A 27,933-nucleotide genomic window follows, 5' to 3' on the forward strand; every position below is an offset into this window, starting at 1 on the left:
ATGTAAAATAAATGGAAAAATCCAAAATTTCTTTTTTTAAATATTATTTTCGGATCTTGAATTAACTAAAAAAATAAAATAAAAAAATCCGTTTTTTTTTTTAAAATACGTGAAATATTCTAATAGAATATTACACTGACATATTCTAAAAAATAATTTTAAAATGCAAAATAAATGAAAAAATCTAAAAAAAAATTTAATATTATTTTCGGAACTTGAGTTAACTAAAAAAAAATTTTAAAAAGTTTTAAAAAAATCTATTTTTTTTAAAATACGTGAAATATTCTAATAGAATATTACACTGTACATATTCTAAAAAATAATTTTAAAATGCAAAATAAATGGAAAAATCCAAAAATTCTTTTTTTAAATATTATTTTCGGAACTTGAATTAACTAAAAAAAATTAAAAAAATTAAAAAAAAAATGCGTCTTACGGTCTCATAAAATTAGGCCGTCTCACATGAACCTAACCCTATATATATATATATATATATATATATATATATATATATATATATATATATATATATATATATATATATATATATATATATATATATATATATATATATATTCCAAAAATGTCGTTGGTATATTTATATGGCCGGTTATTATAGCCAAATAGATAAGTATTACAAATTATCGTTATAAAATGATTTAGGTAATGTTTAACATGTATTTAACCATCAAAAACATTCACTAGGGATGTAGTTTCCAATCACATCGATAGTCTCGGTTTTTCGGTTATTTTTGAATTTCAAACATGATTTTCAATTATTTTCGATTCCATAACAATGAGTCAAGTACTTTCAATCTTATGGTTCTGGAACCGAACACACGCTTATTCTCACTAGGAATTTTTTTTAATGTCAGGGATTTTATTAAAAAGAACTAGCAAAAACAACAAAACATAAAACAATAGTTATAATTGATTTTTGTAACCACCTAACCCAATTAATGTTTTTTTAAATTCTAGCATTAAACCAAAAAAAAAAAATCGACCATGTCACCATTTGAGAAATGGGTTGGGTTAGGTCATAAACGGGTTGACCTGTTTAACTAAATGAGTTGAAAATCTCTATCTAACGCAACCTATTTAAGTAAACGGGTTGGGAATTCTCAACCCAACCCAAACTTTTTAGTAAATGAATTGAAATCGGATTGACCTGTTTATTGTTTTAGCAACCCAATCTATTTACTAAACAGGTTAAACCTGGTTTAACCTGTTTAAATTTTCACAAAAAACTTCTTAATAATCAAATAATTCTTCAAATAAAATTGTTTATAATTTATAATAATTGTTCAAGTTTGAAAAATATACAACAATAACTTTATAAGCCCATAATACAAACATATCTAAGTGTTTACAACCAAAAAACATTATAAACGTTTAATTTCTAAATTTTACACAACTCAATTATCACTTTTACCGACTCGCATTCCAGTAATGGTTACTGGCCCATGGTTTTTGATAAATAAAAAATAACCAAAATATAATGATCAATAAATAATAATAGTAAATAAATATAAATAAAAAAATATTTAAACTTTTTAAACGGGTTGTAAACGGATTAAAATTTTCAACCTTAACCCAACCCATTTAATTAAACGGGTTAAACAGATTGACCCATTTAATTAAATGGATTCAAAATTTTAACCCAACCTGGTACTTATTGGGTTGGAATCGGGTTGGGATTGACACCCCTAAATTGCTACACTTAAAAATATCGCAAATAGTGTAGTTTTGAAAAAAATAATAATAATAATAATTAAAAAAAAAATCTGCTACTCCTAAAATTATTGGTGTGCTACTATTACATTACATACTTACTTTTTTTTTCTTATCTTTTCTTATCTTATCTGAGCGAGGGGATCTACCTACCTCCCATATACAATAAAAGTAAGATAATACTTAAAACGTATTTTTAAATATAAACCACTCCATTAATGTCAAAACGATTTCCTCTTATTATTTATTATACATATTGTTATTTTCTAAGTTTTCAATGCTATTTATTCTCTTTATTATTTGTTAGTTATGATAGCATCCTAGCTCTAGTAACATAAACCATAATGGTAATGGAAAACGGTGTTTGATGAAATGAACGATTAAGGATTGTAAATGGTTAAAATCCAAAATTCAAAACTAAAGTTCTTCCGGTTTTACCTTTCATCGATAGTCAACATACTATTGCTGTCTGTTGACTGTTGAATTAATGTTTGGTAGATTACTAGATGGAAATCTATATCTCAATAAGCAAAAATAAAATAGTTCCTGATATTTTCACAAAATTAACAGTGTGAATTAATATTTGCTAGATTACAATAAAATATTATCAACAAAAAGGGATAGAACTTGAACTAATGTGGAAGACGAGTGTTTTGTAATTGTGCTGAAGCTACATTATGAAACTGTGAAGATGCCACATTGTGAAACATTGTGGGTACTACTACTACACCTTGTAAATGTGGTGGCATCATGTTGTGTAATTGTAACAGCCTTGTGTTAGGAAGTTCCTGAAAAAATAAATATAACCATTTTTTTTATAATATTATATAAACAAATTATACTTATATTGATGGGGAAAGAATAAAGATTAAACACAAACCATGTGGTGAAAACTCGCATCGATTCCAATATTTACAACTTCTGGTTGTGTAGCTACCTGAATCATATGACATAAGTTTATTATTACCATGGTGAAAAGTTAAAAAATTATAACCAATTAATCAAATAAACAAATAAACAAACCTTCTCTTTCCCATTTTCTGTTCTCTTAACACCCTTTTTCAACTTCTCCACATTCAAATTAGGCACTTGCTCTTCTTCCTCATACGTTGATGTTGAAGGTCTTACACTTACTTCATTCACAACAGAATTATTATTATTATTATTATTGTTATTATTATTATTATTATTTACATTCGAACATTGCACCAAAGCATCTTTTATTGCACCCAATGCAATCTTGTAACTCTCTTGAGAAATCGACCCTTCTTCCCCCAAAATTATAGCCCTCCTACATAAATCATTGAGTCTTCGTGTTTTCGTTTGTACATTTTCAAGTTTTTCAGAAATCGGGTACTTACTTTGAGCTGCATTTGTCCATCTTTGTAATACGTATTTAAACGGAATACTAAAGACACCAGACATTTGAAGAACAACAACTGCATGTCTACATAAAAACCCTTTAAACTCAAATGTCCTACAAGAACAATTAATATCCAATTGTGTCTCATTCCATTCCACCATGTAATCTTGACTTGTTTCAAAGTCTTTGACTACATAAGTCACACAATTCCCTTCTTCTTTTTCTATCTTTAAATGACACGCAGCTGCTCCCAACACTTCATCTTGAAACTTCTTGAAGATCTCATGAGTGTATACGAAAGATAACTGTTTTTCAAAGGGTGATGGGGATTTCAACTCGGGTGTATCATGCCACGTGTCGAAATCTGCTTTCGCTTGTTCTTCGTGTATATCTTCCATTATCACTTTGTATTGTTCTAGAAACTCTTTCAAAGAAGTTTCTGGATGAATGTATTTGTCAAAGAAGGAATTCGGACTCTCGGATCGAGAAAATGTAGACAAACCAGCGAAAGAAATGTTTTTTATAAAAGTTGGGGCCCACAGTTTGCGATCTTGGTATAAAGATTGAAACCATGTGTCATCATTAAGATTGAATTTGTTAACTAATTTACCCCATCTTTTATCAAACTTTTCTTCAGTCCATGATTTTTGTATGCATTTACTAAATTTGGCCATGAAAGTGTCATGCCATGGGTTTAAATAATCAAGTTGCCTTGAAACTTTTTCTAGAACATTCCATAGATTGTAACAATGTCGGGTGTCTGGGAAAACTGCTACAATGGCTGCTTCTAGAGAATTGCTTTGATCAGTGACTATTACATTTGGAGACTTACTTCCCATTGCTAAATACCATGTTTGAAATAACCAAATGAATGTGAATAATGTTTCATCTGCAATCAATCCACATCCAAGTAATGTAGGTTGACAATGTTGGTTGACACCGATAAAAAGAACCAATGGGATTTTATATTTGTTGTAAAAATAAGTCGTGTCAAAAGAAACCACATCACTAAAGTTTGTGTAATCATCCATGCCTTTTGCATCAACCCAAAATACGTTTCTGAGTTGATGTTCTTCGTTTAAATCAACAGCATAAAAGAATTTTGGATTCTCTTCTTGCATTGTGACAAATGATTCAAGAAGTATTTGAGCATCACCTTCTTCTAATGTCAAACTCCTACCCCTGTCATCTTGATTTCTAAGATAACTCTCCAAACCAGTTGATTGATATATGTTATATTGTTTTGACATGGAGGATAATATCGTCTTTCTACGTACCTTGGTGTCGTTCTTGAGATGATCAGAGTTTCTATGGCTTCGGAAGAAATGTGATTGAGAAGGTAAAAGCTCATGGTTATGGTCTTTTATGAAACTATGAATGTACCATTTTCCATTTTGTCTTCTTTTGACATGCATACTTGCTTTACAACCTATTTTAGGTGAAGGTCTTGGATTGATTGCATCATCAGATTGCTGTTTGTTTCCGTATCTTATGCATGAGAATTTAGCATCAATGAACTCTTTTGATGCTCTTGAACGACGACTACTCAGTTTAGCAGTTCCAAATCCAACAGATTTCGCGTATTCTTTGTAGAATTCGTATGCTGCTTCGTTTGAATCGAATTCCATTGTTTCTTGAGGTTCTGATTTAATACTCTCTGAAACAGTATTAATATCCATATTTGCAGTGGTGAATGGAAGATGTTGAATAATTCAAAATTCAACCACAATACATGTTCACATTTGGTCTACCATATTCAGGGATACATAAGTATGTGTCTTGTTGATCCAGAAGATAGCCTGGAGATTGAAAGACAAAAAGTTAAATCAATGGTGAAGAATTTATAATTATTACATTTCCTAATTAAGCAAAAGAAAGAACATAGTTCATATGAACTGTGATGGAATTTAACACAAGTTTTTCGTCATAACTTAAGTTCAAAACCCAGACCGAAATTAGCTAAGATGTTCAAAGTAAATATGTAAAAACTATCAGTAAAGGTACAATTCATGAATCGAGAATCTGGCATGTAAATGTAAGTGTGCGTTGCATTAAAACGTTGAACTGCATATACGAATATTTAGGTTATTATAGCATCAAGCAACGAAATTTCATAAGTGAAAATGGAAATTCAGATCAAATACCGGGAAATATATGAGACGAGGAAGATTTCACCAAAATTGCAGATAAATCACGAGAGATTGAAGAGCTACCTAGGATATGGAGATGAAGGTAGCAGTAATTTCGATTGAGATCACAAGATTGCCAATGTATTCGCAGTTTCGATATTTTTAGGGTTTCTCTGGGAATTTGGGGGAGGATGAAGAAGAAGGTTTTAAAAGAACTTGGTTACATTTTGATCGGCTTCCGTACTCGCATTTGTATTTGCTTTAAAGTGCACTCGTGATGTAGAGGTGACACGTGTTATTCTTTGATTTAAGGGTAGATTCGGAATTAAAATAATGTTGCATTCCAAATTAGAAAAAAAAATCCAAAACCCCCTAACTTTGTTCAAATTATATATTGGTCCTCGTATTTTTCATATTTTAAGTAGGTGACAATCAATTACATGATAAAAATATATGACACACGACGAAATTAAGACGAAATTGAAATTCGAATTATTGTTTATTTAATGTTCCTATCAAGTGTAAAAAATACTATATTGTGTCGTATCGTGTTTGTATCGGATTTGACAGAAAATTGACATTATATTAATATGTGTTTTTCTTATTTTTTTGTGCTTTGTAAGATTAATGTTAACAAAAGAAATTAAAAGTTTATTTTATTTCATCTTTTTCGTGTTTGTCATGTTGGTCGTTTTTATTGTGTTTAAAATGGATCGTTGTCATGTTAGTAAAGCAAACACGACATCATTGTTATGTCGTGTTCGTGTTTTATAAAAGTTGTCGTTTTGTGTTTCGTCAGCTAAAAATACGAAAGGACTATCCGATCTGCCACCCCAAACTTTACCCGATGCAAATTGTAAAATCATGTTAAACATCTTCTTTAAATGTTCTTGACAAGTTTTAACAGTTAAAAATTCATTAAAAATAATAACATATTATATATAATATGAATACAAGACTAAAACAATATGTCTATTATGCTTTCTGTTGTAACTTGATAAGAAGTTATTTTTTTGCCATCGAATTATTGATACAATATTAACAATGTATTAAGACATGTAAAAATACAAGATCCAGTTTGTTTTACATCCACATTAGTACAAACAACCATGACCACCTAAGACAATCCCAACTACTCAAATATAGCCTCCAAGGCACATCTAATTTGGTTATGGGATGACAAATTCGGTGTTTTGGTAAACTACATGAAACGGATAATGGACTCGAGTCCAACTCTTGGAGTATATGGGTGCTCCTAGTTGTAGGGTCACTCATTTAAGGTGTAGCACCTTGCAGACTTGGACTATTTTTTATCCTCATGGGTCTTAAGCTTCTTTTAGGTAGGTTACACGACTCTCTTGACTCTTGAGGTTGAGGTGATGTGGGTTGGATTACTGAAAACCACATTTTTAGGCTTTGGTAAACACTCAATATTGTTGGATTGTGAAGTCTGATCTTTCTTTTGACCTCATTGTCAATACTGAGACTTAGAATGGAGTCTGGACCTTCCTTTGACTTCATTCCAAGGTATATGGTGCTCAGAAAAATGTTTATGATGCTCATAACAAAATTTGCGGTGCATTTCCATTAACTAGAAAGCTTGTTTTTAGATTATTAAGTTTTAGGCCTTTAAGCAGATTTTAGGTTAGCATGCGTTTATAAATAGATCTCCATGTATAATTGTACCCTAAGTATAAAGCATGTGCATAATGATTGTATTTTTACCACTAATAAAAACATTCTCTAGTTCGTATGTGGATTAGTTGATTACTTAATCGTGTAAATAATGTTAAATCTTTGCGTTCTTTTTTCTTCACATCTTATTATTGTGTGTCCGTTATTGTTTATCGATTCTTGATACTAACATATATAACATATAACATTAAATGAAAAATTGGTTCGCTGATAAGTTGGTTGGGGTTTGAATGTTACTCATTGAGTCACTTAATCTACTATAAAAGAATTTACGGTCAAAATGAAATATTTATTTGATATTTTTTTCTTCACTTCTTACGAGGGTTTCAATGGAAGTTGTTGACTCGTCCATGTTTCATAGTCTTGTTGGGGCTCTCCGGTATTTTACGTTTACTCGTCTTGATCTGGCCTTTGTTGTTCAGCATATTTGTCTATACATGTGTGATCCCTAAGAGCTTTACCTTCACAATCTCAAGCACATCCTAAATTACATATGTGATACCATTGATCACGACATTCAGATTCATGTGTCTCCTACATCAAATCTTATTGTTTAAGCAGATGCTAACTATGGTGGTCGCCCTACCAACGGACGCTCCACTTCTAGTCATTGTGTTTTATTGGCGATAATCTTATCTCATGGTGTGTCAAACGTGGTTAGTGAGACTTCGCGGTTTTGAAATCTCCTTCACGGGCTTCGTTTCCATCCCTTGAATGTCACTATAGTATATTGTTACAACATCAATGCAGTTTACATGTCATTCAACTCGCCAAGGACAATGCAGGTAAATGTGTGTGGGGGTAGGTGCCCTCAATGGGGAAATTCTACATGTTATATATATAAATTGCATAAAAAGTTATTGATTAGCCCTTCAAGTTGTATCCATTTGGTTATTTGAAAAAAGAAAATTAAAGTCTTTTTATTGTCTTGTTATAGTGTTAGGCGGAAACAAGCACCTAACAAAACATTAAATATGGTCCCTACATTTTACTCATAATTTTAATTGTAGACCATTTCTTGGAATATTTCCAAAATCTTCCCTAACTCTGGCTTCTATTTGGCTTTTGTCCCCATATCAAATAAAATGATTTTTGTATCTTTTTCTAGAAATTGTAATTAGTAATTAGAGATTAATAAGTAATCAACCATTTGACTGACCCAAGAAAATGTACATGGATATATTTTTAATTTTTGTGCCCAACCTATATAGATTATAGATTCACTAATGCAACCCGGTGCAACATCGACGCTCTAAATACATAGAGATTAATATTCACTTTGTCCGAGACAAAGTTGCTCTTTGTTTGATTCGTGTCCTTCACGCCCCGCCTTCCGATCAATACGCCAACATTTTCGCCAAAGGCCTACCTACGACACTATTCTACGATTTCTACCCGAGTCGAGTTGAACGTATGAGGCTCTTCTTCGGATAAAAATGTTGGGGATTATTAGTGTGTTTGTATTTTTATATTTACGGCCCATGTATCATTTATGTAGATGTTTATAGTCCATTCCATAAAACCCAAATGACATTGTAACAGTATATGTGTACGTTGATGTTTAACGGAGAAGACAAGGAATCATTTTGATAATATAAACAAAGGGAATTTAATGTATAGACATATAGTTCTATATTTTGGATATAAATGAGTACAATCGTGATATAAAGTATGATTAGAATGAGTTTCAAAAACGAACTATTCGAAACCCAAAAAAAAAAATGTGACAAAAAGTGTCATGAGTCATGACATCAGTTATGGGTAAAACAAATGTTTATCGTGATCTTAAAATTTTAAAAATGTTTTGAATCGGGGATATTATATAAAAATATAACGTACTTAAATAAAAAAAAATTATATTTGAAGATATGTTTTAGAATCGACTGTGCTATAAAGGGATCCATTTACCAACTTACCAACTATGTCAATTTAAATGTTATGTTGCAGAATCAATAATCAACTAGATCCCTCAATTTTTATTATGTTATAAATAGACAATAAATATTAATTTGAAAAATAGGTATCTCAAATATAATATAATTAAACCAAACTATCTTTGTTTTAGCTGCAATTTGTTTTTCTTTTTAATTATGAATTGCTATTTTTTATTGCAGATTTGATTATACCTTTAAATTTACGGTTTGACTAATTTAATTAAACTTGATCAATTATAACCTATAATTTATCTCAAGCCAATCAAACATTATATATCAACTAAAAATCGTAGGCAATGTGTTATAATAATTAACTTTATAAATATTTTTTATTCAAAAAAAATATATATTTTTTTACAATTATAATTAATATACTATGATAAATATATATTACTTTTATTCAAGAATATGAATATTTGGTAATAAAATAATTTTATTTGAAGAGCCCAACGGCTAGCTAAAAAACAAAGTGTAATAATATTCCCTCTCATAATTCATTTGTTCAAAATTTAAATACATATTCAAACCGGAAAACTGGACAGCCGTAAACCGCTGTATTCACTATTCAATCACCTCTTTCCACCGCCATGGAAGACGCCGACGATGAAATTAACTTCAGAGCATCCTCTTACGCACCACCGCCGCCGCCATGGATTTCTCTCTCACCATTTCCTTCTCAAGTTTCCCCATCCCCTCGCCGGCTCTCAAGCAATTTCACCCCTCCGACGCAACCAGTACGGGCGGCGAAACAGCTAGCTTGGGTGTCTCTACAGGGTCGGATCGTCGGAGCCGAAGAAGCAAGCTCATCGAAAGCCATTGGAGGTGGATTGAGCCCCGATGAAGCTATTGCGTGGGAGCTCTTTAGTCCTATGCATCGGGTTCTGATTGTCGCCATCATTGCAGTTGCTGCTGCCAATTCGAAGAAGAACAAACAGATTATCCAACTCACTAAGTCTGTTGAAATTAGGGTTCGTATTCTAAATTCTCAATCAATTTATTTATACTTCCAGAATTTTGCCTCTACATACGTTACTATGCTCTTATTTCTTCTACATTAAACAAATATATCCAGTGTTTATTTGTCGATTAGATCTTGAATCGGAAGTATTCGTTTTCTAAAATACATGACCCTGTTCTCAATTTTGCACTAAATTAGGTTTTGATTTGAACTGACCTGCCTTTAGGGTTCATTAAATGAATAGGAACTAGGAAGCATTCATTTGTAATCAGTGGATTTTAGGCTTTATGAGCGTTAAATCTGCAGTATTACACTTCCCAATATACAAGTGAAACTCTTGAATTTCAAATTCCAGTATTAAATTCCCAATTATGAACTTTCAATGTTGAATTTAAACAGATTTTATTTCTATTCTATGAGTTAACAACCTATTATCAAAGATTCATCGCTTCATTTGTTTGCAAATGAAGAATTGAACAAAGAAATGAAAGAAATGAAAGATTCATTTTCGTCTCAAACTGTTTTCAGGATCAGGTGCTTTTAGGCATGCAACAAAAACTTGAGAATTTATGTGAGCAGGTGAATTATTTCAAGGATCAGCCTGATACTTCCTCTTATAATTTCAAGTTTTCAAGCTGTGGGTGTCGCCTATGTAATCATCATCAGCTTCCATCACAATCTATAGAAGTAAAGAAACTTTTGTTCATCAATAACTCCTTCCATATACTTGTCGCTTTCAAAATAACTCTTGTTGATGATACTTTTTTGCCTTTCTTATAATTCAGGCAGATTCTAATTCTATTGTGAAATCTGTGGATGATGAAGACATGATCAAGTGTAAGATACCTCCACAGATTGAGATGGAACCAGAAGAACGCCGTATGTCTGATTTGTCAGACTGGGCTCCTAGTGTCAGTTCCACAGTAGATGCTCAGGTAGATGTAAAATAAATAAATGTTTGAGATTTTTTTGGTGACTTTGGGTCTAATTTGGGGTGGCTTGAGAGATTAGTCTATGCGGTTGTTGTAATTTGTTATATACTGAATTTCTCACTTTTGTCATCCGTAGTTTTTCTCTGGTTTTGGAGTTTCCACGTATATTCTTGTGATTAATTTTGACGAGTTTTTATGAATCTGTGACACTATTTCCCAACAACAACTATTTTTAGTTATTTAATTCGTTAACACTAATCATATTTTTTCCCATAACTTATACAGTGGAATACTTCATCAATCGAACAAGATTTTGGCAACACCAGAGAAGAATATGAAGACAAGGATGCGTTAATAAATGAGTTGTCTGCTTTTATTCACACAACAGAATCTTTCGGTTCAAAGGTATATTTCTTTTAACTATTTGCAGTTCTTTAAATCATAAATCCAAATTTATTCCTCTGCTTTCTTACAATTTATGTTATCAATGGTTTCTTTTTCTTGTATAAAACAGAGAATTTCAGAGCTGGAAGACATTATCCGCCATAAAAACATGATTATCACGAAGCTTAGAAAGGACATGGTGGTTCTTGAACAAAAGGTATCGATTATGTGTAAATCTTTTGTACTTCATATGGGATTCTATATTCTATCATTCTAATAATATTTATAAATCCTTTTGTAGGTAATTCACCTCACAAGACTTAGGAGATCTTCTACTTCTAAGTCAAATTCAAGCTCAAAAAAGCTTCCAGCCATGACAGACAATCTGGTTTATGATATGGATAGCACAACCAGTCCTTCATCTTCAGATTCAGATTGCTCCACCAAAAAGATAAAACCAGTTTTTTTGCTGAAAAATGAAAAACAAGTTCATTATGTGAAGAATGAAAATGTACAAAGAGATAGCAATAGTTCAAGAGGAAAAGAGAAAAATGAAGAACGGAAATTCTCTGATAAATTGATCCAAAAGCCTCCAAGGCCAGTAAGTCCTTTAAAAGAGAAGTCTATGAATCAACAGAGTAATTCGGGATCTGGTTCTGGAGATTTTAAGAGTAGAAAAAGTGGTACAACAAAATCTAGAGTTTCAGGTTCACATAAGAGATGGGTTTAGACTTTAGAATATGAAGTGGTTTAAGTTTATAAAGCTAGAAAGAAAGAATATAAAGAGAGCTTAGTAATATGTTTATTTATCATGCACCTATTAAAGGATTGTTCTCTTGTTTTATTTTAATCAGGAAACTTAAATATTGTTCTCTTGTTATTTACTCAACAATAAGCATTCTTGGTTGCTCAATGCTCAAAGCTCAAAGGTTGCTCTTTGATATGGTCTATATTTTATAACATTAACTTTCTGGTTCCCAAAAAGAACTTGATGTGTTCTAGATCTCATTTTTATAATTTTTACAAAAGTAGTCCATATTTTTATCAGGTATATACAAACTTGGCCACAATTTTTTTATTACAATAATTTCATTAGATTAGTCCTACAAATTAATAACCAAAATAAATTATGTATGTACAATAAATTATCATATTATTGATAACATTGTATTATTGAAGCAAACATTTTATTAAATAAAGCAAAATTACATTTAATGCACGATTAAATTATAGTCCTAAAGTGAATCCATAGAATTCTAAAGTTCTCTATGAACGTGTAGATTAAACAACAATGAAAATTGAAACTCGGATATTAGTTGCAGAACCAGCAGTAAGGCTTAGAATCCAATAACATGAGAAAACGATACTCCAATAGAATAACATACCAGAATCCATGGACATACATCAATTTACACAAAAACAAAGACAGAAATCAGCCTAATAATGATCTTCTAACATACCAAAACCCTTACCAACATCTTCAGCAAGCCAAATCAGATCGAAAACTTAAGCTCTCTCACCACGAATCCTACGAGCGAGTTGCATATCCTTAGGCATAATAGTGACTCTCTTAGCATGAATCGCGCATAAGTTAGTATCCTCAAACAATCCAACTAGGTACGCCTCGGACGCCTCCTGGAGTGCAGCAACAGCAGAGCTCTGAAATCGAAGATCCGTCTTGAAATCCTGAGCAATTTCCCTCACAAGCCTCTGAAACGGCAGTTTCCTGATCAACAACTCAGTGCTCTTCTGATACTTTCTGATTTCTCGAAGAGCTACGGTTCCTGGCCTGAATCTGTGTGGCTTCTTCACCCCTCCGGTCGCCGGAGCCGACTTTCTTGCTGCTTTGGTGGCCAGCTGCTTCCTTGGAGCCTTTCCTCCGGTGGATTTCCTTGCTGTCTGCTTAGTACGAGCCATTTTGGTATTCAGTGAGAAGCTGGAAATCGGAAGAGAGCAGAAAGATTTGGAGGTGGAAACAGTTCGATGGGTGTATGTGGCGTTGTGCAAGGGTTTTTATAATGGGTTAGATGGCGGCAAGTTTTGAAATTTTAGAGGTTCGTGCCATCTTTTTCCCCGTTGGATTGAAAATAAATCGACGGTGGGAAAGGGTATTGATCGCGATCCGTGTGCTGATAATCAATAAGATGCCATGAAGGCATGAGCACACATGTAATGTGTTTTAGCAATATTTTAACATGTTTAATTTGGGAATTTGTTTATTTCTTTTGGCATTCCTTATGAAAACTGTTACAATTATATAATTAAAATATTATTTTAAATTTTGGATAGGCAAAGTCTGGTAAAACCTAATTAATCATCGACTTAAAATGTTTTATTTTTAACAAATAAATCATTTTAATGGTAAAATGACTAAAAGTAACAATGAAGGTTATCCCATATGATTCAACCATTAGATCTATCATGTATTCCATGTTATGTTTTAATCTAATGTTTTGTATAATTTAAGCATTACGAGCTCTTTTCAGTAGAATCTAAATAATCACGTTCAATTTAAATGAATAGCATTTTGAATGTGATAATAACTAAAGATATTTATCGGTTTACGGAGGTATGGAGTGTAGAGTGTTACACTGGTTTTGGTTTTCAAGCAAGTCGAATACCTTAATTTTCTCAAAAAGTTGACGATCGTTAAAAAACTAAGAAAAATTTTCACAAAAGTAAGTGATATTAACATATGAAAAATAAAACGAACTTTTGAAGAAAACGAAAAAAACAATCGGCTAAAAATGTAAAATTATGAAACTTAAAACACATCTTAAATATTGTATCTGTCTTTTGTTTGAGAATTCTTATTACATTTATGGAGTCAGTACACTCGGGACAACCAACAGAAGTGTTCAAAAAAATTACAAAATCGAATTACGGGACACGTTTCTCGAGGCGACAAGTGGCATAAGAAGAGGGGTGAATATGTAAATTATTTTGCTAAAAATATGAGGCAAGAGCCTCATTTTTTATCATTCCTTGTAACATCCAAAAAATCATGATAAAAATTTTCATCTTTGTAAAATATTTTCACAAATAAAAAAAATAATCAACCATTGCTTTCAAGATAAATCCATAAAACCAGAGTATCAAAATCTCTCAATAGCATATATCAACAAGAGGATGTGTATGATCACGCATTCGTCTTGCCCCGATCATCTGATTTATATGAAATCATGAAACAAACAATTGTAACCAAAAGTTTAATGAGTCCCTTCAAAATACCCCACATAACAATAAATATAGAATGCATAAATATCGGGGCCACATCATCAAACTGGATTGCCAAATCCCAGGCCACAGCTCATGACTGGCTTACTCCCAAGCCACAACATAAAATTGGATTGCCCTCCCGGCGCTAAGCTTATGACTAGATTGCTCCCAGGTTTGTTGGCGCACAACACAAAGCGTTACCGCCTCAAACCCAACTATAATATGTTGTACAGGTTAACAATAACCAACAATACAATTTATCATACATATCTACCATTCTAATATATCACTATTGCATAGCAACGCATATACATAAGGATACATAACACAATCTAGTGGGTCGGCATTGGTGCTTTCGATCCATGAGTACAATGCGGAAAACTCACCTCTCGGTATAGAAGATAGCTAAACTGATCATTGATCTAAATAATATTTATTGGGGGTGGTTTGAGAGATTAGTCTATGTGATTATTGTAATTTGTTATATAGTGAATTTCTCACTTTTGTCATCCGTAGTTTTTCTCTGGTTTTGAAGTTTCCACGTATATTCTTCTGTGATCAATTTAGACGCATTTTATGCTCCAACAATAACTAATTTTAGTTATTAAATTCGTTAACACTAATCATATTTTTTTCCCATAACTTATACAGTGGATACTTCATCAATTGAACAAGATTTTGGCAACACCGGAGAGGAATTTGAAGACAAGGATGCCTTAATCAATGAGTTGTCCGCTCACAACAGAATCTTTAAGTTCGAAGGTATATTTCTTTTAAATATTTGCAGTTTTTTAAATCGTAAATCCAAATCTTTTCTTCTATTTTCTTACAATTTATGCTATCAATGGTTGCTTTTTCTTGTATAAGACAGAGAATTTTAGAGCTGGAAGACATTATCCGCCATAAAAACATGATTTTCACAAAGCTTATGAAGGACATGATAGTTCTTGAAGAAAAGGTATCGATTATGTGTAAATCTTTTGTACTTCATATGGGATTCTATATTCTATCATTCTAGTAATAATATTTATAAATCCTTTTGTAGGTAATTCACCTCACAAGACTTAGGAGATCTTCTACTTCTAAGTCAAATTCAAGCTTAAAAAAGCTTTCAGCCATGACACACAATCTGGTTTATGACATGGATAGCACAACCAGTCCTTCATCTTCAGATTCAGATTGCTCCACCAAAAAGATAAAACCAGTTTTTTTGCTGAAAAATGAAAAACAAGTTGCTTATGTGAAGAATGAAACTGTACAAAGAGATAGCAATAGTTCAAGACGAAAAGAGAAAAATAAAGAACGGAAATTCTCTGATAAATTGATCCAAAAGCCTCCAAGGCCAGTAAGTCCTTTAAAAGAGAAGTCTATGAATCAATAGAGTAATTTGGGATCTCATTCTGGAGATTTTAAGAGTAGAAAAAGTGGTACTACAAAATCTAGAGTTTCGGGTTCTCATAAGAGATGGGTGTAGAATATAAAGTGGTTTAAGTTTATAAAGCTAGAAAGAAATATTATAAAGAGGCTTAGTAATAATATGTTTATTTATCGTGCACCTATTAAAGGATTGTTCTATCGTTTTATTTTAATTGGTAACTGAAATATTAATCGTGGTTTTGGTATGCATGTTCGTTGTTATTTGATTATATTACTTGAGAGCTCGCTATTGGTAGTACGTACTAACTTTAGCTCTTCACACCATCTTTTACAGTAAATTGATGAAATTTGTTTAAAAATAATGTAAACACTAAATTATTTATTATTTCTATTGGTCTCATTTTTACAATTTTTACAAAAATTAACCATATATTTATTAGGTATTTACAAACTTGACCACCACTCTTTTTATTACAACAATTTCATTATAGTCCTACAAATTTTTATAAACAAAATAAATTATGCATATATGAATAATTATTGAAACAACCATTTTATTAAATAAAAGAAAATTACATTTAAATCACATTTAACTGAATACTACAGATGCATTTTGAATATATTATACATACATTTAAAAAGATATTACACATTTATTCCCATAAATAGCCAATGAAAGAATGTCTTCGTATCGAACTGCCATATAAAAATGTGCATTGGTAGTCCCTAATCTCGAGCCAATCTCGAAACAATTTGTTTTTCTTAACCAGTCTTCACTCTTCAAACATTCCAGTCTATTTCGGCCTTCTTCAATTTGGTCTTGTGATTTTTGTTTTCTCTTTTTTCGGTTTGGTTTTGGTTTTTATAGTTCAATTTAGATATTTTTTGGTTTAATGTTTTTCAATAAACATGTGTTGTTATCACAAAAATTATATATTAAGATTTACTCAAAACAATACATTAAAATTTAATAAAAGAACAAAAAAGTAACACATTAAGCAATGTTATTTAAAATGTGTAATCAACAAAAAAAAATATGTATATATAAACTTTAGCTATGGGTATTTTGCGATGGTTGTGAAACAGTACATTCTTTTTTCCGACCATCCCAGATGGTCTTGGTCTATTGTTTTTTTGGGACCTATCTTATTTTAGATAGTTTCTGTTTATGTCCATTTTGTGAATAAAGTGCACAGCAATTTTTTGAAAAGACAGTAACCCTAAATTCTAAATCCATTTATATCAACTCAAATTTGAAGTTTTTATAAGAAAATTAGTATTGTTTACAAAGTCCAAATGCACTGGTGTTAGCATTCTTATTCAAAATCACCACATTCTAAAATGAATCCTTAGAAATATATAAGCCAAAGATTTCTGGAAAAATGTAAAGTTCTCTATGAACGTGAAAATTAAACAAAAATGAAAACTGAAACTTGGTTATCAGTTGTAGAACAAGCAGTAAGACTAATAATCCAATAACATGAAATTCAATACTCCATTTGAATAACATATTAAAATCAATCGACATACTACAATTTACACAAAAACAAAGATAGAAATCAGATAACCTAACAATGATCTTGTAACAGAAACAGTGTACGAAATAAACCCTAAACAAGACCTTCAACAAGCCAAATCAGATCGAAAACTTAAGCTCTCTCACCACGGATCCTACGAGCCAGTTGCATATCCTTAGGCATAATAGTAACTCTCTTAGCATGAATCGCGCATAAGTTAGTATCCTCAAACAATCCAACTAGGTACGCCTCGGACGCCTCCTGGAGTGCAGCAACAGCAGAGCTCTGAAATCGAAGATCCGTCTTGAAATCCTGAGCAATTTCCCTCACAAGCCTCTGAAACGGCAGTTTCCTGATCAACAACTCAGTGCTCTTCTGATACTTTCTGATTTCTCGAAGAGCTACGGTTCCTGGCCTGAATCTGTGTGGCTTCTTCACCCCTCCGGTCGCCGGAGCCGACTTTCTTGCTGCTTTGGTGGCCAGCTGCTTCCTTGGAGCCTTTCCTCCGGTGGATTTCCTTGCTGTCTGCTTAGTACGAGCCATTTTGGTATTCAGTGAGAAGCTGGAAATCGGAAGAGAGCAGAAAGATTTGGAGGTGGAAACAGTTCGATGGGTGTATGTGGCGTTGTGCAAGGGTTTTTATAATGGGTTAGATGGCGGCAAGTTTTGAAATTTTAGAGGTTCGTGCCATCTTTTTCCCCGTTGGATTGAAAATAAATCGACGGTGGGAAAGGGTATTGATCGCGATCCGTGTGCTGATAATCAATAAGATGCCATGAAGGCATGAACACACATGTAATGTGTTTTAGCAATATTTTAACATGTTTAATTTGGGAATTTGTTTTTTTTTTCTTTTGGCAAACCTAATTAATAATAGACTTAAAATGTTTTATTTTTACCAAATAAATTTTTTTAATGGTAAAATGACTAAAAGTAACATTTGGTAAGAAGATTATCCCATATGATTCAACCATTATGTTATGTTTTAATCTAATGTTTTATATGATTTAAGCATTTTGAGCTGTTTTCAGTAAAATCTAAATAATCACGTTAGATTTAAGTGAATAGCATTTTGAATGTGATCATAACTAAAGGTATTTATCGGTTTACGGAGGTATGGAGTGTAGAGTGTTACATTGGTGTTGGTTTTCAAGCAAGTCGAATACCCTAATTTTCTCAAAAGGTTGATGATCGTTAACAAACAAAAAAAAATCACAAAAATAAGTGTTGTTAACATATGAAAAATAAAAATTTGTATATTAAGTATACTTAGAATAAATTGACACTCTAATTGGATAGTACTTGTTAACACGACTTCATGTGTATAAAAATCATCAAAAACATAGTTTGTATGCAAAAAATACGAACTTTTGAAGAAAACGGAAAACCAATCGGCTAAAAGTGTAAAATTATGAAACTTAGAACACATCTTAAATATAGTATTGTCTTTTGTTTGAGAATTCTTATTACATTTATGGAGTCAGTACACTCGAGACAACCAACATAAGTGTTCATAAAAAATTACAAAATCGGATTACGGTTCACGTTTCTCGAGGCGACAAATGGCATAAGAAGAGGGGTGAATATGTAAATTATTTTGCTAAAAATATGAGGCAAGAGCCTCATTTTTTTATCAATCATTGTAACATCCAAAAAATCATGATAAAAAATTTCATTTTTGTAAAATATTTTCACAAATCAAAAAATAATCAACCATTGTTTTCAAGATAAATCCATAAAACCAGAGTACCAAAATATCTCAAAAACATATATCAACAGGATGATGTGTACGATCACACATTCGCCTTGCCCCGATCATCTGATGTATCTAAAACCATGAAACAAACAATTGTAAGCAAAAGCTTAGTGAGTTCCTTCAAAATACCCCACATAACAATAAATATAGAATGCGTGAATATTGGGCCCACATCATCAAGCTAGATTACCCACTCCCAGGCCACAGTTCATGACTGGCTTACTCCTGAGCCACAACATAAAATTAGATTGCCCTCCCGACACTCAACTTATAACTGGATTGCTCCTAGGTTCATTGGCTCACAACACAAAGCATTACCACTTCAACCCAACTGCAATATGCTGACATATCTACCAACAGATTAACATATGCAACAGATTAACAATAACCAACAATACAAGTAATCATACATATCTACCAATTTAATATATCACTATGTCATAGCAACATCATATACATAAGGATACATAACACAATCTAGTGGGTCGACATCGGTGCTTTCGATCCATGAGTACAATACGAAAAATTCACATCTCAGTCTAGAAGATAGCTAAACTAATCAATGATCTAAATAATATTTATTGGGGGTGGCTTGAGAGATCAATCTATGTGATTGTTGTAATTTGTTATATAGTGAATTTCTCACTTTTGTCATCTTTAGTTTTTCTCTAGTTTTGGAGTTTCCACGTATATTTTTGTGTGGTCAATTTATAAGGCATTTTATGTTCCAACAATAACTATTTTTAGTTATTTATTTTGTTAGCACTAATCATATTTTTTCCCATAACTTATACAGTGGAATAATTTATCGATTGAACAAGATTTTGGCAACACACCAGAGAAGAATATGAATGAGTTGTCCGCTTTTATTCACACGATATAATCTTTCGGTACAAATGTATATTTCTTTTAACTATTTGCAGTTATTTAAATCACAAATCCAATTTTTTTTCTACTTTCTTACAATTTATGTTATCAATGGTTTATTTTTCTTGTATAAAACAGAAAATTTCAGAGCCGGATGACATTATCCGCCATAAAAACATGATTATCACAAAGCTCAGGAAGGACATGGTAGTTCTTGAACAAAATGTATCGATTATGTGTAAACCTTTTGTACTTCATATGAGATTCTATATTCTATCATTCTAATAATATTTATAAATCCTTTTGTAGGTAATTCACCTCACAAGACTTAGGAGATCTTCTACTTCTAAGTCAAATTCAAGCTCAAAAAAGCTCCAGCATTGACAGACAATCTGGTTTATGACATGGATAGCACAACCAGTCCTTCATCTTCAGATTCAGATTGCTCAACCAAAAAGATAAAACCGGTTTTTTTACTGAAAAATGAAAAAACAAGTTGCTTATGTGAAGAATGAAAATGTACAAAGAGATAGCAATAGTTCAAGAGGAAAAGAGAAAAATGAAGAACGAAAATTCTCTGATAAATTTACCCAAAAGCCTCCAAGGCTAGTAAGTCCTTTAAAAGAGAAGTCTATTAATCAACAGAGTAATTCGAGATATGGTTCTGGAGATTTTTAGAGTAGAAAAAGTGGTACTACAAAATCTAGAGTTTCAGGTTCTCATAAGAAATGGGTTTAGAATATAAATGGTTTAAGTTTATAAAGTTGGAAATAAAGATTACAAAGAGGCTTAATAATAATACGTTCATTTATCGTGCACCTATTAATCGTGGATTTGGTATGCATGTTCGTTGTTATTTACTCAACAATAAGCATTCGTAGTTGCTCAATGCTCAAAAGTTACTAATTGTTCCATTATATACTTGATAACATCAACTCTCGGGTTCCAAAAAGGAACTTGATCATATACATGATTAACGTATTGTCCCCTAAATTTGATTATATTATTGGTAGTAGGTACTAACTTTAGCTCTTAACAATATCTTTTATAATAAATTGATGGAATTTGTTTAAAAATATTGTAAACACTAAATTATTTATTATTTCTATTGGTCTCATTTTTATAATTTTTACAAAATCCAACCGTATATTTAATAATCAATTAAATGTGCATAATTTATTTTGTTTATAAACATTTGCAGGACTATAATGAAATTATTGTAATAATAAGATTTATGGTCAAGTTTGTTAATTGTTATACATACATTTAAAAAGATATTACACATTTACTCCTATAAATAGCCAATGAAACAATGTCCTCTAATCGAACTACCATGAATCACTATAAAGATGCACATTAGTAATCTCATACTGATCTCGAGTCAATCTTGAAACAATTTGGTTTTTTGGAACCAGTCTTCATTCTTCAAACATTCCAAACTATTTCGGCCTTCTTCAATTTGGTCTTGTGATTTTTGTTTTCTCCTTTTTCGATTCAATTTTGGTTTTTACGGTTCAATTTAGATATTTTCGGTTTCATGTTTTTCAATTAACAAACAAATGTGTTGTTATCATAAAAATTATATATTAATATTTAGTCAAAACAATACATTAAAATATAATAAAAGAACAAAAGGGTAAAACATTAAGCAATGTTGTTAAAAATATGTGTACAAAAAATATATGTGTATATATATATATATATATATATATATATATATATATATATATATATATATGATGGGTTTTAGACATAAGAACTTTCCCTATGTGCACATACAACCCTATAGCTTGGATCTAGGTTTCTCTAATTGAACATGCAATATATCCAAGACTTTCATGGCTAGATCTAGTGTAAACTAACAATCAAAACATATGAAAACAGATCTAGAATAATACCTTGAGTTACTTGCTTGAAAACCTTCTTCTTCTTGGAGCTTAGAGTCACAAATGTCACTCCTCTAATGGCTTACAAACACCAACTAGCAAGAAGATGATTTGAGAGAGGCGAGGAAGATGGAAATCGGCTCTAGGGTTACTCCAATAACAAGGGTGCCGATTTCCACAACCCCAAGGGTCTATTTATACTTGTGAGCTCCTAGGGTTTCACCCTCAAACCCTAATTGGATAACTTAGCCTCAAAGCAATCCAATATCCCTTCTAGATAAGGCCTTGGACGATTTCTAGGTGATCTACATCCCTAAAATCGTCCAACCCATATCCATAAGGGTTATCTGCTCAAAATACAACTTTCACACATTTGATAGTTTATACCCCTTTCTTCAATTAATCTCTTTAAGTCGCCAAATTAATTCCTAATTAATTTATGACTTATATTAATCAAATAATATTATTATTCCTTTAACATATTATTCTTATAGTACATTAATAATAATATCTCTTCTCTCTAAATCACCTTGTCAAGTTGCTATGGTGAAGGCAACCCAAAAGGACCATGCACAATCGGGTCAAGTACTTACCAAATATAGTTACAACCTTAGACACTAATCCAACAATATAAACTTTAGCTATAAATATTTTGAGATGGTTGTCGAAACAGCCCATTCTTTTTTCCGACCAGCCCAAATGGTCTTGGTCTATGGTTTTTGGGTTGTGCTAAAGTACCTCTTAACTATATTTACCCCTCCTAAAATCATTGAAATCAAATTTTTGACATTTGATTTTAAATCATTTTTTTCTTTTCTGACACAAATTATATATATATATATATATATATATATTTACTATTATATAAAGTATACTGTGTGTTTCTTGAATTTTAAGAAGTATAAAATCCAATACATTATATACAACGATATTATGTTTATTGCTTACTGCACATAGAATTTATAACGTTTCCTTTTAATTGTTTAAAAAAAAAGTTGAACTTATATCACTATATCTAATCTCATTAATTGAAAAACTTAAAAAAAATATTATTTCTCCATTTCTTTGTAACTTTACATTTTCTTTTAATCGAATACCAGACTCGAATCAGAGAGGTGTCGTCCCTTCCCTCATCCTTATTTCTCCGACACCAACATTGCATTCGACAACCGTCTCCATAATCTCTTTTCATGAAACACTAATTTTCTGGCAACGAACCACCACCGGAATCGTGAACGGCCACCGACTGCCACCATGCTCAAATGTTCTTATTTGAGATAGTGATTGAGCGTAGATTAGCTTCAGATTGATCATGTAAGCATGTCCTTATCCTCCCTGTATCGTGAACATTCAACGAATAGCCACCCTACTCGCATCTCAATCCTGCCCTGCCACCAACCAGCATCGACACCTGTTTGTTCTTCATATCGATCAGTTAAGCATGTCTTTCTCCTCTCTGTAATTAAAACTTCGATTTAATGATTATGGATTCATGATTTTTTTCGTTCAACGTTGCCAAGGTGATTCTTATATAATATATAACCAATTAGTTGATTTTGCTTTCAAAGTCAATGATGCACAGGTTATTCCCAATGATAAAAAAACTCATTGATTTTATGGATTATGCCAATGATAAAAAAACACACATTGATTCTATTGACTATTTGAAAAAGGAACAATGTTTATAAACTCTTTTTTCTTGATCCACCATCGATCTTCCCTCAATATAGATCATGGGTGTTTTGGTCATAACTAGGTTTTGATTGTCTTATGCAAATGTTTTAAATGCATGCAAATGTATTAGATATCAATATGTGAATTTGATGGTCATGAAAGTAAATTGTGAATATTGAGTTTTATTATTAATGAAATACATTTTTTTTTTCATGCACATATATGCTTGGAGAAGCATATGTGACATCCCCAAATTCACGGTCTGAAAAGACCGGTTTAATTTATGCTTTTAAAATAATTTCAAAGTAATCTTTTGATTAAAAGAGTCGTGGAATTTGTTCCTAAAACAAAATATGATAAAATAAGATTCACCAAAACATTTCTTATAGAAATGTATTTTCATTATATAACAAAACTCGGGATGTCATGTTCCGATACAGACCAAAAGCATAAACGGCACATTATAAGCCTTACAACAATTATTTACAACTACTGGCCTATAATCAAAAATATCTTGATAAGTCACCCAACTTACGCTCTGGTGCCACTACCTGTAATACAAAGAAACACTGTGGGTCGGGCTTGGGAGCCTGGTGATCATATAGGGAGTTCAACCTACAATAAATAATTATATTAATTTCATCAACCAACAATAAACCAATTACCCATTCCCATTATCCTCACTTTATGTCCCTAAAACAACTATCACAAGGGACATAGCCTAAGGATTTTCATCGGGGCGACAACACATGCTTCAGGGGTTCATCAACAATATATGTCAAACAAGGCAACCATGTGGGGGATGGAGTACAACAAATGAACACGGGTCGGGCTTGGGAGCCTGGTGATCATATAGGGATTTCAACCTACAATAAATAATTATATTAATTTCATCAACCAACAATAAACCAATTACCCATTCCCGTTATCCTCACTTTACATCCCTAAAACAACTATCACAAGGGACATAGCCTAAGGATTTTCATCGGGGCGACAACACATGCTTCGGGGGTTCATCAACAATATATGTCAAACAAGGCAACTATGTGGGGGATGGAGTACAACAAATGAACACTCACGTTCATTAACACCTACAAGTGGCGAGCCTGCCAGCATTCCACTACACTGTCTAGAAAAGTTTGTGGTCATCATCTAAACTCCGCTAGATAACTGAATCAACAACAACATCGAGGCCTCTCATCATTTTATCACAAGTCAACTATCTACCTGTGTTTTACCCAACATTTTAGTAGATAACAATATACTTATACATTCATATACAACTTAAAACTTGTATAAAATATTCATTCAATACTCACTCCAAATACACAGATAATATATATACACACAGCACGTATTATATAGAAGATTTTGACAACATAGAGGCCTAGCAAGAGTACTAGAAAGTTAGGAATATTTACAGGGAAAAGTGCTATATAGAGCATAGATACGAAGGCTATTCCTTAACCCAAAAGAAAGACGAGTAAAGCGTCTTCTACCAGCGACGGGTACCCCTTGGGCGAACCCTCAAGTTAGCCAGCTGTCGCTCCACATCCATGAGGTGTCGCTCATAAACCCTTTGGCGTACTCGGAGCTCTATGACTTCAGCCCGAGTTGCATCCAGTTCTTGCTGCAGGTCCTCATTGTCTGTCCTAGTACTCTTATGGGCATCTTCCAGACGAATGATGCAGACTGTATTGACTATCGCATTGGCATCAACCTCCATGATTCGATGGATAACTGTCCTACCCTGCTCTTCATTACGAGCAACCCTGCGGACCAGAATGGGCAGGACTCTGTCTGCTGAGCCTCCCTTGCTCAGGTTGTAGAAGCTTCGATCGCCATTGTACGGCATAGGCTGATCCTGCTACTGGCTCCATGCTCCCAAATATTCCGCCTACAGAGGCGTCGGGCCTTGAAAAGTCGGATGAGGGTTAGGATTTGGGATTTGAGCCACTAGAGGCATATCATTGACTTCTGGTTTGGAGTCAGAACCTTCTGGAAAGTTCTCTGCAAAGTCATCCAAAGGGATTAGATGGTTCTCTTCGGTCTCATCATTAAGCCAATCATCATTGTCTTGGTTGGCGAAGTACAGGTCACCAGGGAGATTAAATCCAGCCATGATATCTACGCGAGAAGATGGATGAAAGAGATAGTTAATAGACGCACTAATTAAGATAATTATAGGATGATCTTTATCGGTTACTTCAATACTTGCATAGTACATACCAGTTTCATGAAATCAAAACATGATAGACCTTCGAATAAGTGACCCTAACTCCAAACCCATAACCAAACAAGGAACATGAAATAAAGCAAAGATCACAGATTCTTAGTATGATATCCTAGTCACATATAACCTTAGTGTATCCACTTAGCAACCATTGACCTACTAATAAAGACCTTTAGTTCTCAAATAAGAATTATAGCAACACAAAATACTCCTAGAGTATTTTAAGTCTATGTTATGTTCTAATGTTTTCATTGTAGTAGTGTTGGTAAGTTTTTAGACTTGTTGCAACACCAAACCATTCATGGGCACATGCTAATCACTTCTCGGAAAGATATAGTTGATCAAGCTATATCACTCCCAGATCTGATTATATGTCCCCAAGTCTACCTGTTCTGTCCAACAACCACTATACTTTTGTTATGTCCTAGTGACACTGATTTTAGTATGAATGCAGGTATGTATACTTAGTTAAATATTTTACTATTTAAAAGTATAAACTCTTGATCAGAGTATTTAATCCCGTTTGTGTTTATAGTTTGTATATCTTTTATGGGTTGATATATAATCGATTCACTATAAACAGAGCTCTAATACCAATCTGTCACACCCCAAAACCTGAACGGCGGAAACGTTCGGGGGTGGAGGATGTCATGTATAGTATCACAACAATGCATTATAGTAAACAAGCAACAACATCATCCATTGCATTAATAATATAATTTTGATACACGTATGTTCTATATAGTTTATAAGACACCAAAAATATGAATCAAAATAAGAGATGAGTCTTGAACGTGCTCCATCTTCTCAAAACTTGGTCATCAATACCTGTCTACTGGTGACCTGAGAATATAAGTTATTTTGAAGCGTAGATCAACATTAAAGTTGGTGAGTTCATAAGTATTTTAGTGTCATTGTTTGTATAAAGGTGCTTGTAAATGTTTGATGTAAATGTTTGTAAATGTTTGATGTAATTGTTTGTATCTCCTAGAAAATCCTATATTTTCTACTAAAATAGTAGCCTTCTACCAAGGCCCAAATGTTATGTGAGTTGTGTTGTTTGTAAAAGTGTATCTTTCCCAAGTATGACTATCATTAATGGTATTGCCATATTTATACATATTTTTAGGCAATAATTAAGTACAATTTTATATATATTTTGGTCATTTTCATAGAATAATGGTACTTATAAGGTTAAATTATACTTTGCAGCAAAAAAGAAGACATTTTGAAAAAAAGGGACTAAAAGCGTTAAAGGATGGAACTTTGGAGGTTGAAGACTTGAAAGACAAGAAAAACACCCAAAAAAGACGTACTCACGACGTGAACAGTTGATGGTTCACGACGTGAGTAGAAAAAGTTTGAAGATAAGCATCCGGGTGAAGGAATCCTTGCCGATCACGATTACCTCGAGTTCACGACGTGAGTTTTAAATTCTCACGACGTGAACGGTGATTTTCCAGAAAATATATATACCCTCTCCATTACGATTTGGGAGACTTTTGGCTTGTTTATAAGGGTTCCTGGAGACGAAATTCATAGGAGAAGAAGACCTGGAAGCTGGTTTTAACACCAAGGAATAAGAAGTTCATATTTTGGCTTTATAGATTGGTACACTTAAACATGTCTTTGATTATAGTTTTTGTTTGTTTAGCTGATAGTATGTCCAGCTAAATGTAGCTGCTTCTGTTATCTAGATGAAGCTGGAACTCATGGTTTTAATGCATTAGATTTGACTTTACTTGTTGGTGATATGCTTGTGTTGATTGATTTTACCTAGCATGCTTAGTTAATGATTTGATTGCTTTAAATTCTTGTTCTGTGTACTTAGTGAACACAAATCTGCATTAATTTGAATACCTAATAACATAGTGAACACTAGTTTATTAGAGCTAAGATCAAACGAATATTAGATAAGTAATTGAATCATTGAATTAAGCTGTGTTAGAGAACTCATATTATGATTGTAATTGTGTTTTGATTAATCAATCTTTCATGGCTCCAATCTTATTTAATAATTGATTTTGTGTTAACTATTATGTGACCATACATAGATTTACATGAATTGATTAATAATTAGTATATTTATAACTAAATTGCTAATACTTCTTTAATTGGTAACCAACAATAATATTCCTAGCTAATGTATAACCATTGAGTGAAAGCGGATTCGAACTAACAAAAGGGTTTTGTTTATTGATTGAGTTTTTGTTAAAGAATTAAGTTAGTCTGATCTCGCAAAATCAGATAAAACCCCCTTTTTAACTTATTAATAGTT

At 32.4% G+C, this 27,933-nt stretch overlaps 4 protein-coding genes across 5 annotated transcripts; 1 reads left to right on the top strand and 3 right to left on the bottom strand.

The window, feature by feature from the left end:
• Nucleotides 1–2,250: 2,250 nt before the first annotated feature.
• Nucleotides 2,251–5,457, bottom strand: LOC145093824 (protein FAR1-RELATED SEQUENCE 4-like). Of its 2 annotated transcripts, none has more exons than XM_079032087.1 (4): nucleotides 5,308–5,457; nucleotides 2,755–4,893; nucleotides 2,612–2,668; nucleotides 2,251–2,519 (listed from the first exon to the last, which is right to left on the bottom strand). In XM_079032087.1, the coding sequence occupies exons 2-4, from the start codon at nucleotides 4,771–4,773 to the stop codon at nucleotides 2,364–2,366; spliced, it is 2,232 nt and encodes a 743-aa protein (XP_078888213.1). In that variant the 5' UTR covers nucleotides 4,774–4,893; nucleotides 5,308–5,457; the 3' UTR covers nucleotides 2,251–2,363. The 2 variants fall into 2 exon arrangements, with proteins under 2 accessions (XP_078888213.1, XP_078888207.1); XM_079032081.1 differs by having other exon boundaries at nucleotides 5,239–5,457.
• A 3,907-nt stretch (nucleotides 5,458–9,364) lies between these two features.
• On the top strand, nucleotides 9,365–12,039 carry LOC145093840 (inactive rhomboid protein). The gene is made up of 6 exons (XM_079032098.1): nucleotides 9,365–9,820; nucleotides 10,339–10,497; nucleotides 10,596–10,745; nucleotides 11,028–11,147; nucleotides 11,257–11,343; nucleotides 11,428–12,039. Exons 1-6 carry the CDS (start codon nucleotides 9,440–9,442, stop codon nucleotides 11,854–11,856), a joined length of 1,326 nt encoding a protein of 441 aa, XP_078888224.1. The 5' UTR covers nucleotides 9,365–9,439; the 3' UTR covers nucleotides 11,857–12,039.
• Nucleotides 12,040–12,479: 440 nt separating this feature from the next.
• Nucleotides 12,480–13,124, bottom strand: LOC145093850 (histone H3.2). Its single transcript, XM_079032106.1, has one exon. It carries the CDS (start codon nucleotides 13,041–13,043, stop codon nucleotides 12,633–12,635), a length of 411 nt encoding a protein of 136 aa, XP_078888232.1. The 5' UTR covers nucleotides 13,044–13,124; the 3' UTR covers nucleotides 12,480–12,632.
• A 4,079-nt stretch (nucleotides 13,125–17,203) lies between these two features.
• Nucleotides 17,204–17,867, bottom strand: LOC145093860 (histone H3.2). The gene has a single exon (XM_079032113.1). The coding sequence runs from the start codon at nucleotides 17,780–17,782 to the stop codon at nucleotides 17,372–17,374; it is 411 nt and encodes a 136-aa protein (XP_078888239.1). The 5' UTR covers nucleotides 17,783–17,867; the 3' UTR covers nucleotides 17,204–17,371.
• Nucleotides 17,868–27,933: the final 10,066 nt, after the last annotated feature.

The sequence above is a fragment of the Lactuca serriola genome, chromosome 1 (assembly GCF_051521515.1).
Source record: "Lactuca serriola cultivar US96UC23 chromosome 1, Lser_US96UC23_V15, whole genome shotgun sequence".
Lineage (NCBI taxonomy): Eukaryota > Viridiplantae > Streptophyta > Magnoliopsida > Asterales > Asteraceae > Lactuca > Lactuca serriola.

What these genes read in the sequence shown, in the direction of transcription:
- LOC145093824 (XM_079032087.1), bottom strand. Translation starts at nt 4,773, where the DNA reads ATGGATATTAATACTGTTTCAGAGAGTATTAAATCAGAACCTCAAGAA. An exon ending in CAGAAAATGGGAAAGAGAAG is followed by an intron (nt 2,669 to 2,754) that starts GTTTGTTTATTT and finishes CATATGATTCAG; the next exon opens with GTAGCTACACAACCAGAAGT. An exon ending in ATGCGAGTTTTCACCACATG is followed by an intron (nt 2,520 to 2,611) that starts GTTTGTGTTTAA and finishes TTATTTTTTCAG; the next exon opens with GAACTTCCTAACACAAGGCT.
- LOC145093850 (XM_079032106.1), bottom strand. Translation starts at nt 13,043, where the DNA reads ATGGCTCGTACTAAGCAGACAGCAAGGAAATCCACCGGAGGAAAGGCT.
- LOC145093860 (XM_079032113.1), bottom strand. Translation starts at nt 17,782, where the DNA reads ATGGCTCGTACTAAGCAGACAGCAAGGAAATCCACCGGAGGAAAGGCT.
- LOC145093840 (XM_079032098.1), top strand. Translation starts at nt 9,440, where the DNA reads ATGGAAGACGCCGACGATGAAATTAACTTCAGAGCATCCTCTTACGCA. An exon ending in CTAAGTCTGTTGAAATTAGG is followed by an intron (nt 9,821 to 10,338) that starts GTTCGTATTCTA and finishes AACTGTTTTCAG; the next exon opens with GATCAGGTGCTTTTAGGCAT. An exon ending in TGGTGGTTCTTGAACAAAAG is followed by an intron (nt 11,344 to 11,427) that starts GTATCGATTATG and finishes ATCCTTTTGTAG; the next exon opens with GTAATTCACCTCACAAGACT.